Here is a 13,740-nt window from a genome sequence, read left to right on the forward strand (position 1 = left end):
ATCCAGTCTAAACTTTGAACCACACTCAGATTTCAAGACGCTGCCTGCAGGACACAAATCATGTCTGGAAACAGATTCTGAGGTCAATATGAGACGTTGTTCCTGCATGAAGATACAACATACAGTTCTTTATGCATTATGGAGGAGGAGCATAACAGCAACAAGAATTTCATCAAAATGATTTAGGCATGGATAGATTTGTTTTATAGGGAAAGAAAAATATCCATGAAAATAAGTATTTTCCTCCACTTATGGAACTAAGTGAAATTCACCCTCTTGGCCAGATGATGGTGCTATAAGCTCACCACTTCACTGTATCCAATCAAATATATTATTATTATTATTAGTAGTAGTAGTATTAATAATAACTTATTATTATTTTATGGAACTTATTGCAAACTGCTTCAGTAAAACACCCTAAACAACACAATAAATATCAAACAAAATAAAAAAGCAACACTAACCAAACCATATCCATGTCAGTTAGGACATGCAAGAATTCCTTGATCTCTCAAAACAAGTTTAAAATTAACATTACTTAAAACAGTAATATGGGGGTTAAATGAGAACGTCAAAGATGTAATGAAATTTATAATAAAACAGTAAATGTTTGATCATTGTTTCATTCTTTACACATCGGAGGAAACAGCTGTAGTTGGGGCAGCTGTGGCTACAACTGTAGCTTGCCTCCACCAGTGTGTGAATGTGAGAGTGAATGAATAGTGGCATTGTACAGCGCTTTGAGGTTCTCGAATATATAAATGCAATCCATCATTATTATTATTAGTTATGTAACAGTCAAACCAAGTGTGGCACAAACATAATGAAACAGAAAAACTACAGTTTTCTGTTTTAGATCATAAACTGCTGTCTGACATTTCAAACAGATGTTATTGGGAGAGAGGTTCATGTCTATAAGTACATCTGAAATGATGTGTCCTCATAGGAAGCGGGTCCTTCAGAAAAAGTCTCCTTAGTCCTGATGGGTTGTGTCTCTAAGGCACTCCCTGCTGGGTTTTGTGGCTTTTTCTCCTTTCCAATAATCACAGAAACTACAGCAGCTACTCCCAGCCCCAGACCAACGTACAAGCTCATGCTTGACAGTGTCAGTCTCTGACGTTGATCAGCTGCTGTTGTAAAAAACACAGAGACATGTGTTGCCATTAAAATATATATTATGCATCTGTTATGAAAAGCAGTAATGCCCTTATTATCCTCAGTGGTGAAATTATATTTAAAGAAGAAAAAAAGAAAATAATACAAATACTCCTTAGTAATTTACCTGTGATGCTGAGGCGACAGCTCTCATAACCAGCACCATGATCAGTACCTCACACAGGTACAGACCCGAGTCATCGTTCTGAGTCTGGACAGTTCTGGACAGTTGAAGATGCTGACACTTCAACACCATTGGACACATGATAGAAGCCAAAGGTTTTAAAATTAGTCTTGTGTTGACACCTGATGGAAACAGAGTTTGTGGATCCATCAGGTCTGGTGGTGAACGTCCACTCCAGTGTGATGTTGTGGTTCTCCTCTGCCTGATAGCAGGTCTGTGTCACATTGACTACAAATGATCCTGTTGAGGAGACAGAGAGGGAAAGAGAGGAGCAGACACACTGAGAACTGGAACAAATCTGATATGATTATACTGTAATTTTAAGTACAGCATAATTTGCTTTAAGTAATGTGTGATTTCATGTGGAAAAACAGTATTTTCTATTGATCTGTTTGCTGTTTCATTCATTATGTTGAAGGATGTTCTACTGTCATTTAATGTCATTCTGTCAGCATGACAGAATTAAAAATAAACTCTTCTAATTTCCTACTAAATGTAGTGTTACTGAGGGAAACAAGAAACAATCCTGCAGTGTTAAAATAGATATAAGCAATTTTTTGTAATTTAGTCAATGCAATGAAAAAAAAAAAAAAAAAAACTGGACTGAGTTGCCAGCTATGGTTATTAGTCATCATTCGGATACTTGACACTTTTTAGATCATACTTCACTTTCACAAAACAGACATTTTTCATTTGTGGACCTTCTGTTTCAGAAACACAACCTCCTCCGGTACACTCTCAGGGATACAACTGGACATTGAGTCACACTGTCGCATCCAATCATAACTGGAATAATTCAATTCAATTCAAGTTGTTTTATTTAAATGCCGCCAAATCACAAGAACAGTCGCCTCAAGGCGCTTTATATTGTACAGTAGATCGTACAATAATACATACAGAGAAAAACCCAACAATCATATGACCCCCTATGAGCAAGCACTTTGGCGACAGTAGGAAGGAAAAACTCCCTTTTAACAGGAAGAAATCTCCAGCAGAACCAGGCTCAGGGAGGGGCGGGGCCATCTGCTGCGACTGGTTGGGGTGAGAGAAGGAAGACAGGATAAAGACATGCTGTGGAAGAGAGACAGAGATTAATAACAGATATGATTCAGTGCAGAGAGGTCTGTTAACACATACTGAGTGAGAAAGGTGACTGAAGAAGAAATACTCAATGCATCACGGGAATCCCCAGCAGCCTACATCTTTTGCAGCATAACTGCACAGCATGGGGTATTTTACTTAAACAAATTTCTAGGGTTTAGCTGAATTGATGCTGATTCCATACTAGTGTTGCACTGCAGGATTGAAAGAGACAGTATACAATAAGTGGAGATAAAGCACTGATACATAATCTAAAACAAATTCCTATAAAACTTCAGCAAAACCGTAATGTCACACTTTCATGTAATGCAGTAAATCTTTCACAGTTGGACACAGAGTTATCAGTGTCAGTATAATGTTGTTTTCCACAGACATTAAACACTTTGAAAGACTTCAACCCAGGCCGCTACACAGATGGGTGTTAGCCTGCAGTGCACAGACTGCTGACTCAACCAGGTCAGCTGTCCTGGCACCTGCTGTGTAAATCACCTGTCCTGAATTCTCCTTCAGCAAAAATTAAAATGCAAAACAGCACTGAATTGCCATACCACTATCATGACGTGGCTGTAATAGTCAAATGAAAATGATAAAAGCAGTAAAACAGAGGGAGTTACAGAAACTGGTCAGCTTCTCTGCTTTTTAATCTTTAATCTTTTTCTTATTTTAAAACGTGCTGTTTAGCAGTTCACAATGTCAGTTTACACCACTTATCAAAATAACGTCAAACATACTTTTATGCCTGTGGTGGGGCGTGGTCTGCGCTGCTGCTGCAGGGGAGGTGGATGCAACTGCACGGCATCTGCAATCATGCCTCACCGACATAAAAAGTCTGCACTGGGTCCTGGTTATTGTTGCTGTTGGTGTTTGTGCTCCAGCCGTGTGGAAATGACAACCGCTGATGAAAGCAAGTCAGTAAAGATGCTGAAAAGCACGAAAACGTCATTGGGTCTGCCGTGGTTTCTTTACAATGCCACAGTCTGAAGAGCTGTACAGAGACTAAAGAGAGTCAGAAGCACTGGATACTTTATGTTAACAAACAGCATTGTCAGGGCTACACATGCAAGAAGTGGTCTTACTTTGCTCAAATTCAGGCAAACAGCTTGATGCCTTGATGTTCGTGTTTTGCGCCTGTTTTAAGATATTTCAGAACTTTTATTTGATATCAGATGAATCATTCCAAGAAGAAAGAAAGTTTAAAATTGGTTAAACAAAAGAAAAATCTAATAAATTTGATAAACTGCCTATCTTTAATTCGTGGTATTTAATTCTTTGTTGAATATTTTTGACTTGTTGTGCTTCAATAGTTAGCAGTGTTGCATTTCCATGCAGCCTTTGCATGCTATTCCAGAGGAGTCTGTTCAGTGACAGGTTGCTTCTCCCAAAGACAAGAACCAACAGACTTAAAAACTCCTTTGTCCCACACGCCATCAGACTGTTTAACTCCTCTCTGGAGGGGAGAGAGAGGGGAAACAGGAGGACAAAGGAGGGGGGAACAACTAAGCTGTAGTGCCTCTTCACTTCACTGTGCAATTACCTTTTGTGCAATACTTTTTGTTAATATCCAACAGTGCAATAGAGTTCAATATTTGAAATGTGCAATTCCTTTGTATTCTTATTCCTATTTATCCCTTTTGTATTCTCTGTATTTATATATGTCCTGGATTTATATATGTGTATATATAGTATATTTCTGCTCACATTCTGTAACTTCTGTTGGTGCTGTGCTATTTGGGAACCGAATTTCCCAGAGGAACCCACCCAAGGGATTAATAAAGTTTTATCTAATCTAATCTATCTAACCTCTCTATTCCTATGCTTGCATGAGTGTTCTTTCAATGTTAGAGCCACTGCTAATCCATAAATGGTTGTAGGTGTGGGGGTGAATGATTTCCTATCTCTCGGTTGCTAGTGAGCTGTGCAGGATGTGCTGTCTTAGTTAGCCATTGTTGTGGAAGTTTCCCTTTAAATAAAGCCTGCAGACGAGCGGTGAGCGGTAGCTAACATTCTTTAATCAAAAACAAAGAACAGACAAACCAAGCTTGTGGAGAGCCTACATGACCGCGGGGCAGACGGTCAGCAGAGTCTCCCTGAGCCTAGCATGGCTCTCAGTTAAAAACCTTCTCCAGGAACAAAATACAGTACACAGCTGTTTCACACCTTAAGGTTCACACTCCCTTGCTACCTCACAGAGTCCTCAAAGAGAGAAAAGATTCTTCCTGTGGAGCTGTCTGCTTCCCCCCAACATCCTTACTAGACCCCCACCATCTGTCTAACTGCATGAGTGTGAGACATGTTAGAATCCAGTGGCACCAAGGTATCATACAATAAAATAATGTGATTAATACATAAGTAAAAGAAATTCCTATACACCATCACAGATAATATAAAACAAAACTGTGACATTGTCCTGCACTAAAGTCAACAAATACTTGTGAGAGCTGTGAAGTATAATCTCAGGCTTTAGGGTGCACAGTTTCACCTAGTAGTTTTTTCCCTTCTGACTCATCTGCAGATAATGGCATAGACAGATGATTTTATTATGGTCTTCTCTCTCTGGTAAATCTTTATTTATGAGTGCAGACAGTTAGCTTAACCCTTTAACTACTCCACCAAGAAAAAAGCAATGGGAAATGTCTTATGTGCTCGACCACTTGGTTGTTAATGGCTTAAGGAGTGGATATTTTCCAGAGACTTGAGCTGTGACTCCGGGCAGACGAAGTCTGACTCTTCTTCCCCCCAGAGTGTCTCTGTCACACTGAACCCATCCTGCAGACTGTGTGTAGGGAGTCCTCAACACCTTTTATCATTTTATATAAAATTTTATCCAACTGGTAAAAACAAATCCCATTGATGAGAGAGATATCTGTTTGGATCCGACTGTCCAAACTGATGTTAATGGTCTCCTCCTCCTCTGCCTTTTTGATGTTTGAAATCCGTTTGACAACAAACCTCCTTGTTGAGGAAATGAAGAAAGAACTGTCACGATTAAAGCTGAGAGTCTGGAGAGTTCTCTGTTATGTGTACCTTATCTGCACCATGTTTTCTTGCTGATTACAAGTAAGTTGTAGGTGTAAAGTTTTTATAATGTGTTATGAACTCTCAGGAAAAGGAAGCGATGCTTCAGTTTACTGCATAGATAACATGAATATGGGTAATAATGACAGTTTAAACATGAATACAGTTCGTTCTGTATCAAGTAAAGGTAGTTGAAACTAGAAGGAGTTTCTCGTCCTCCCAGTTAATAAGTCATGACCAGAGGGCGTGATAGCTGTGTATACTGAACACATTTCTGTATTTAGGGAGATAAGAATAATTTGATATCTCTAATTCACAGCCTTCTTGCTGTCAGAAATTGGTGCTAACACACAAAAAAGTGCAGATTTCCTTCACACATTTAATCTTCAGTGATATATTTTTCTTTTCTTTTGTAATAGCAACTCAATTAAACACGGATATACTTTGGCTACAGATTATTTAAAGTGCTTCAGGATCTATACACACTCAAATCATCTGTGTTGATCCAAATGTAATTTCTAAAGATAAACAGATGGAGACTCTGACTATGGTAGAATGTAAACTGCAGCTTCTTTGTAGAAGTGTTTCTAGAAGCTCTGAAGACCTAAAGGAACCCAAATGAACAATATTGCATTTCTTATTGTGCACTTAAACTATTACAGAACTGTTACTAACTGTACAGACATGAAACACAAACAGTTTAAACCTCATTTCACCTGAATTATTTAAAGTATCTGAAAGGATTGTGAACAATACTTGACATTTTTTTCTGTAAGTTGAAGATGGAAAAATAAATGCTGACATTTGAAATCGAGATGTAGTCTGAGTTATAGATTATGAAAATATCATTGCAGTAAACTCACCTGTAAATCAATCCCTTTACAAAGGTGAACCAGAAGAGTTCATGCATTTCTAGTGTAATGCATTAACTTATCCTAACCTCATTAAAAAAAAATCCACATCCTTACCTGTTGGTAAACTGCTGAATGTGCAGAGATGATAACATAGTGTTCACTCTATGTTAAAAATGAAACCACAGAGACTGATGCCAAAATGCCTATCTGTGAGCAGCCAGCTACTTGTTTATGTATACAGCATAAAAAGTAACACTGCATATCAACTTGGTGTCTTTGGGCAGTTTGGGCGGACTGAAGATGCATAACAGAGCTGGAGGTTGTTTTTGGAAACAGATACCAACTCAAAGAAGAGGATGCAGCAGGAGTATGTATCGCTCCAGTTGTTTATGTTAGTATTTATATTTTTAAGTGCAAAAAAAGAACAGCAGATTTATAGTAGGGATTTCTTGGCAGGGAACCTTACTTTCTCTCAGTGGAAAACCTTTGGTCAGATGTAACTGAATTTTCATGTGGTGTTCTGCAAGGATCTGTTTTAAGACCTTTGTTATTCTTATTATAGATCTTGTCATTACACCTTATTAGTAGTAGTTTTAAATTATTTTCCTATTATCTGTATGTAGCACTTTAAACCTTGTGAACTGGATAAACTATCCATTCTAATGGATTGTCTTAAGGCAATTAATGGCTGGATGGCAAACTATTTTCTGCAGCTTAACGCAGACAGCACTGAGTGTTTAATATTTGCAGCAGAGAGCAATAAGCCCTAAATGAGACAATACCTGGGTTCTTTCTCATTCACAGTAAAAGCTCACTAACTCATCTAATTCCAGTATAATAAACTGGACTATTTATCTATTTATCCAGTTATTATTTGCCACAGGGCCCAAATTAAGTATCACAGTCATTAAAAAAATAAAAGGAAGAAAAAAAGAAACTTAGATGTTTTTGCTGCTTTCATAATATTGATGGGAACTTCCCAGACTGAAATTTGTCAGAATATTGGAGACATTACCAGATCTAACTGAGACATTTAGCAAGAATAATTTCTTAAGAAACTGTAACAGGTAGAACAGTCTCAGGGTACACTAACTTACACAGTCATCCATGCATCCACCCTTTACTGCTATCTGTGTTCATGTTGTGGGCTCAAAACTCTATGCGGGGAAACCCAGACCTCCGTCAGCCCAACAATCTTTGTGCTCATCCATGGGGACACCGAGCTGTTCCTAAGCCTAATGTCAGCAATAAGCCATGGGTCTGCCCCGGAGCCTCTTAGTGGTAGGAAATGCCGAAACACTTCACCTAGAAACCTTAGAAGCGTCCAGGAGGCATCCTAATTAGATGCCCAAACTACCTCAACTGTCTCCTTTCAATGTGTAGGATTAGCAACTCTTGAGTCCCTCTTGAATTACTGACCTCCCCATATCTTTGAGGGAGAGCCCAGCCACTCTTTGAATGAACTCACTTCCCCTGCTTCACAAGAAATGGGATGCAGTAGCAATAGGTCTTATAGAGTTATTATACCAAATTTAAAACATTTAGTTCAATTCATGATCCGTATATAAAGAAGAGGTAAGGAGAGTGGTACAACAGCGAGTCTCTACAGTCATCTATAAATCGTTTGTAAATGTCGAGTCCTAGTTTGGGGATGTATTTCAGCCAGTCAAAATTGATGCAATTATGAATGCCGATTCAGATACGTTCAGATTTTGTACACTATGAAATAAAATCTGGAAAAAAATCAGACTGGCAGCTTCTTTAGCCTTAAAAGTACAGCTCGGTAGAAATGCATACATTTCACACAGTCAGTCATGGCTTGACCTCTCCAGAGGATCTCAAACTTGTTGAAGCAGTGTGGGATCATCCTGACAGAAAACAGAAGGCAACCAGCATCAGAAGAAGAGCTTTCACTGTAAAAATCAGGATCATGAACAGGATCAGATGTTGTGACGAGTGAATGAAGTCAGACTGTAGATTTTCCTTCTTCTAGCTGTACTGACTGACCTTTGACCTCATGTGTTGATGACTCTTCACCTCTGTCTCCTCTCACAGGGAGAAGATGATCTGCAGGATCCTGCTGCTCATCATCCTCACCTCATGTGTCTCTGGTTAGTTTACAGCTTCACTTTATGAACTCCAAATAAAGCTCAACAACAGATTTGTTCCAGTTCTCAGTGTGTCTGCTCCTCTCTTTCCCTCTCTGTCTCCTCAACAGGATCATTTGTAGTCAATGTGACACAGACCTGCTATCAGGCAGAGGAGAACCACAACATCACACTGGAGTGGACGTTCACCACCAAACCTGACAGATCCACCAAAACTCTCAACATCATTTGTTGCCTTATTGCTCGCCATGAACACTTTGTCCTGTATCGTGTCATTCATGGTGTTGAGGTGTCAGAGTCTCAGAATAAAAGGTTTTCAGGACGAGTCCAGAGTGACAAAGACGCCCTCAGAGAAGGACGAATCAGACTTCAGCTGTCCAGACTCAGGACTGATGACTCGGGTCTGTACCTGTGTGAGGTCAACACTGATTACAGGTTCAGTTCTGCCAGATGCAGAGTCAGTGTTTCTGGTAAGTTATTTATTTCACCTTTTTTAAAGGATAATTATCAGTGTCACACTGAGCAGTATGTGGAGATTTCTTTTATTTGTCTGATTTTTTAATTTGTTTATGTCCTGTAAAATTTACTCTACAGTTGTTTATGAGTCTAGTCATGGCTGAAAAATAGCTCCAAATTAAGGGTTTTCTATTTGCTTCTTAATTTTATTTGTATGTAGTTTCTTTATTTAACTTTATTTTTAAACTCTAGTTATAGTTATATTTTAGTTATTCTTGGTATTTGTATTTATGGAGTTTAAGAAGCCACCTGAGTGTTTTCCTCCATCGTATCCCCTTGTGTTATTCTCTCTGTTAAAGAGGACATGAAACACTACAAATATAAAGGATAATTTACATCATTCAGCCATGCTCTCAAAAAATGAGATAGATGTAACACTGTCTGTTAAGCTGAATTTAAGAAATAAGTAATTCAGTAGTAGTAGCACCATCTTCTGTCAGTACAGAGCATTACATTATGTGGTTGGTTGGCTCCGGCTAATAAACTAACTTATAGACTAGCTTAATAGTGACAGAATCAGTGACTCAGAGGGACATAACAGCTAATTGCCAATTCATAGGCTGCATCCTTCGGAGGACCCGGCCTTCTTGGTCTACGTTGGCCGGGTCCTTCGAAGACCAAGAAGGCCGGAAGTGCGAGGCTGTGATATGGGAAGGTTTTGATCAAGAGGATTCTAAGTTCATCTGTTTTTTCTTCTTGCAGGTGCTGAAAGTCGAAATAAGAACTACTGGGATCAAATTAAAATTGTTCTGGGAGTTTTAGAGAGTGCATTTTTAATAGTTAGTGGCATGATATTTTTGATCATTATTGCCGTTCAGGGTCTTGTGTAGTCTTTTAGAAAACATAAGATAGAAAGTCCTCTTTTAAAATGAACTACTTCATCTCCTATGTTTTATGTTGCTACTTTCAATCTGAATGTTTTCTGACAAAAAAACCAAAAACATAAGGAAGTATTATAAATATATATATATATATATATATAATTGCCTTTCTGTGTGGAGTTTGCATGTTCTCCCCATGTTTGCGTAGGTTCCCTCCGTGTACTATATATAAATCTATTATGTATTAAAACAAACATTATTAGCTGAAATCCAGATATTCTACAGCTTAATTTTCAGTGTAAATCAATTCCATATACATTTATGTTAAACATGTTGATGCCCTTCACCAAACAGTGGCCTCTGATCAGCTAGAGGAAAAACTTAAAGGGAGAACCATTTCTTTATGTTAGACTGCAGCAAGTAGCAGCCCTTACGGCTTTCTGTGTTTTTTGTATTATATGGAGGAAACAATAAATGAAACACAAACAGTCTGACTTCTTTTTACAAAATAAGTCATTAAACCTTTACTTCAAGAGATTTTGGGACAGACATTTTTGTACATTGGACTGAGAGCTATAGGAGCTCTACCAGCTGTGTTTAACTCTAAATTTAACACAGATATAAGTGAACCTGTAGAGATGTCTGTTGTGTACATTTACATGATATGTACATAATATTAAGTATAATGTCCTTTGCTACACACAACTCCATGACAGTTTACAACACGTCAGATCGTCATCATTGTTAACATGATTAATCTGAATCCTTTCAACATTACAACAGTAAAAACATTAAACACTGAATTTATATCTGCACGTGCTGCGTGAGGTAGAGGTGTTTCCCTGCATGATTACCGTAAAGTGAACACAGTGCACATTTCATCATCTGTCTGATGAGTGACAATATGATGATGTGTCTTAAACAAACAAACAAACAAACAAAAAACAGAGGATAAAAAACTTCCATTTGATGTCCATTATTGTGTATCATGACACTTATTCTCAGACCAGCATGTGTCCTAATGCACTCTCTGTTATATAACAACTAAAATGCAGTTTTTATCAGCTTGAACCTACATGAGTACATCCATCAGGATGTTAAACAGATTTCATTGAATCATTGCAGTTTTTTAGCTTATACGAGTCTTAACTTTATGATGTTCAACTCTGGGAAAAGGGATGTCTCACCATTGACAGTTTAATATCACCTGTGCAAAATACAACTTTGAAGGTTTGTATACTGAAATACATCAGAGCTTGTATCTCATGGCCATGACATTTTAAATGTCATTTAAAAAAAAGATTGACTTGGAAATTTTTCGATTTCTGGCCCTACATGTAACACTTGCAAAGAGCACTTAAAGGAAAACATGTCAGACTGTTTCTACTGATCATCTGGAAACTGACTGACATGCATCACTGAGCTTTGAGTAAAAATTCTGTTTTCTATGCAGATAGTAAATGAAAGAAAAGCAGCAGAAAAGTAGCACAACTGCTGACAGTCCACAGTAGACACCTGTGAATTGTTGAATTTCTGTGTTTGATGTCTCCGGTTTTCTCTCACATTCAGGACAATCCGGCACTGCTGCAGAGAGACCAAACAAATTTGATTTATTTAAGGCTTTTTTTGTTTGTTTTTTTAAAGAACAAATATTAGAATTCATTTCACAACAAATTTGTAAAGGACAAAGAGAGCATTTCTATTTATGCAAAGTACTGCTAAACATGATATAAATGTTTTACTGCATAATCTCACCGGTGACGTTTAGTCGACATATTCCAACACTGAAGCCATAATCAGTGTTGACCTCACACAGGTACAGACCCGAGTCATCAGTCCTGAGTCTGGACAGCTGCAGTCTGATTCGTCCTTCTCTGAGGGCGTCTTTGTCACTCTGGACTCGTCCTGAAAACTTTTCATCCTGAGACTCTGACACCTCAACACCTTCATGGACATGATACAGGACTGAGAGTTTATCCTCAGTTATCAGGTTACAGAGGATGAAGATGTAGGTCCAGGATCTGTCAGGTTTGGTGGTGAACGTCCACTCCAGTGTGATGTTGTGGTTCTCCTTTGCCTGATAGCAGGTCTGTGTCACATTGACTACAAATGATCCTGTTGAGGAGACAGAGAGGGAAAGAGAGGAGCAGACACACTGAGAACTGGAACAAATCTGTTGTTGAGCTTTATTTGGAGTTCATAAAGTGAAGCTGTAAACTAACCAGAGACACATGAGGTGAGGATGATGAGCAGCAGGATCCTGCAGATCATCTTCTCCCTGTGAGAGGAGACAGAGGTGAAGAGTCATCAACACATGAGGTCAAAGGTCAGTCAGTACAGCTAGAAGAAAAAAAAACTACAGTCTGACTTCATTCACTCATTACAACATCTGATCCTGTTCATGATCCTGATTTTTACACTGACTGACCAAAACTACATGAACGACAACCACTGCAATGGAAGCAACCAGAAGACAAACCTGCACTTTAATTTATTCTGAAAATATTTGACATTTTAAAGTTTTCAGGGCTGACAAAATGTTTTTCTGTCACATTAAGATACAAAAGGGGAATTGAACGCAAGTTAACATATAAATAGCTTTTCTATAAGTATTTACTACACCACAGTATACTATATTGATTACTAGCTTACAGCACAATAAGCCACCAACCATTGTTTTAAAAAAAAAAGCAGCAGTTAATGTAGAACAAATGTTTTTTTGGATATTGGTTATTTTATAACTAGACTCTTTGTATTAATTAGTCAAACCTTACCAGTTAATCAGAATTTTGTTAACTTTTATTTGGCATGGATAGCTTGTGTCAAGCAGCCACATACTTTTCTTGTTAGGTGGATGAGGATATTATAAAGTTAACTGGCTCTGCCCTTTACCTTGCTATGTTTGTTTTTACTAATTACTTATGTTTTAGTTAAGCATAAGGTCGGACCTGTTAGATAAGACCATCTTATGACAACAGAGATGCATATTTTATATTTTAATGTGCTCTTCTTAGCAGGTTCACAATATCCACCTGAAATTTGAATAGAATAAGAATAATTTTCACACAGTGACGATATTTTATCTTTAAAGTTTACATTTGCAGCATGTTCAATCACTGTGAAACTGACGCTTTTTAGCAAACTTTTAGCCATTTCCAGAATTTGTACCCAGACAAACTTTCAGAATTTATTAAAAAGATTTTTCAAAATTAATTTTTGGTTGGTCAAATCTTCTAAATCACTGTAAGATCATTGGCTATGGCAGTGTTTGTAACATTTGACATATTTTGACACACACTGACTCCTGCAGCTTTCTGCAGTTTTTGTTCTGGGAGTTTGAAGTCTGCCTCTGTGTGTCTATATTAATTGTGCTGCTCTTTTAGTGGCTGCTGTTTATCCTGTTGGAACACCTCCAACAGTGAAAAAAAATTGAAATAATATATTTCTTGGCTAGCCTACAACGTGGTGAGGTTTGCCAAGCTGCAAAAATCCCACACCTCTCAATCCTCTTTTTTTTACTCTTCCCTAGTCCTTCCTACACTTGGAAATTGAATTTAAAGTTTTTAAAAGTCTGACTGCCTGATTGTGTATGTTTTTGTATTCAAATCAAAGTGATGATAAATTAACCTTTCATACCTCACTGCTTGAGAAAATGATTGTCTAACCATGTAAAACGTCAACCATGAAATAATCGCCAGAAATTTCTGGTTCAAGATTTTAATGAACCACAGTGGAAAAAACAAACAAACAAACAAACACATTAAAGAAAAAATAGAAATTTTCATTTTCATTTTTGGCTTTTAATTTGTATCATATTTGCTGCATCTGACATTTTTTTAATTGCTTAAAAATATATTGTGCAAATATTTAGATTTCTCAGAGGGGAAAAAAATACACAGATGATGTAGAAGTCTCAAAAACTCACAAAACACTGTCTGTTTCAAATATGACACACTGGCATTGCATGCATTCAGGTTCATGTTGTA

At 37.7% G+C, this 13,740-nt stretch overlaps 3 protein-coding genes and 1 long non-coding RNA gene across 5 annotated transcripts in view; 2 read left to right on the forward strand and 2 right to left on the reverse strand.

Annotated features, from left to right (window-relative positions):
* Positions 1–13,740, forward strand: part of LOC146713977 (uncharacterized) — a 125,335-nt gene that overhangs the window by 88,262 nt on the left and 23,333 nt on the right. The gene's annotated exons all lie outside the window — the stretch shown is intronic.
* LOC146713985 (uncharacterized) lies at positions 1,382–6,581 on the reverse strand. Its single transcript, XR_014918756.1, has 3 exons — positions 6,424–6,581; positions 3,172–3,425; positions 1,382–1,579 (listed from the first exon to the last, which is right to left on the reverse strand). It is a non-coding gene; the product is annotated as an uncharacterized LOC146713985 (long non-coding RNA).
* LOC146713986 (uncharacterized) lies at positions 6,566–10,248 on the forward strand. 2 transcript variants are annotated; one of them, XM_085450571.1, is made up of 4 exons: positions 6,566–6,700; positions 8,365–8,420; positions 8,528–8,887; positions 9,636–10,248. In XM_085450571.1, exons 1-4 carry the CDS (start codon positions 6,666–6,668, stop codon positions 9,761–9,763), a joined length of 579 nt encoding a protein of 192 aa, XP_085306697.1. In that variant the 5' UTR covers positions 6,566–6,665; the 3' UTR covers positions 9,764–10,248. The 2 variants fall into 2 exon arrangements, with proteins under 2 accessions (XP_085306697.1, XP_085306699.1); XM_085450573.1 differs by having other exon boundaries at positions 6,567–6,676.
* LOC146713987 (uncharacterized) lies at positions 11,493–12,057 on the reverse strand. The gene is made up of 2 exons (XM_085450584.1): positions 11,977–12,057; positions 11,493–11,869 (listed from the first exon to the last, which is right to left on the reverse strand). The coding sequence occupies exons 1-2, from the start codon at positions 12,023–12,025 to the stop codon at positions 11,493–11,495; spliced, it is 426 nt and encodes a 141-aa protein (XP_085306710.1). The 5' UTR covers positions 12,026–12,057.

This window comes from Copadichromis virginalis, linkage group LG3 (genome assembly GCF_057382275.1).
Source record: "Copadichromis virginalis isolate Kocher_CV1m ecotype Utaka linkage group LG3, C_Virginalis_male_GT1.1, whole genome shotgun sequence".
Classification (NCBI taxonomy): domain Eukaryota; kingdom Metazoa; phylum Chordata; class Actinopteri; order Cichliformes; family Cichlidae; genus Copadichromis; species Copadichromis virginalis.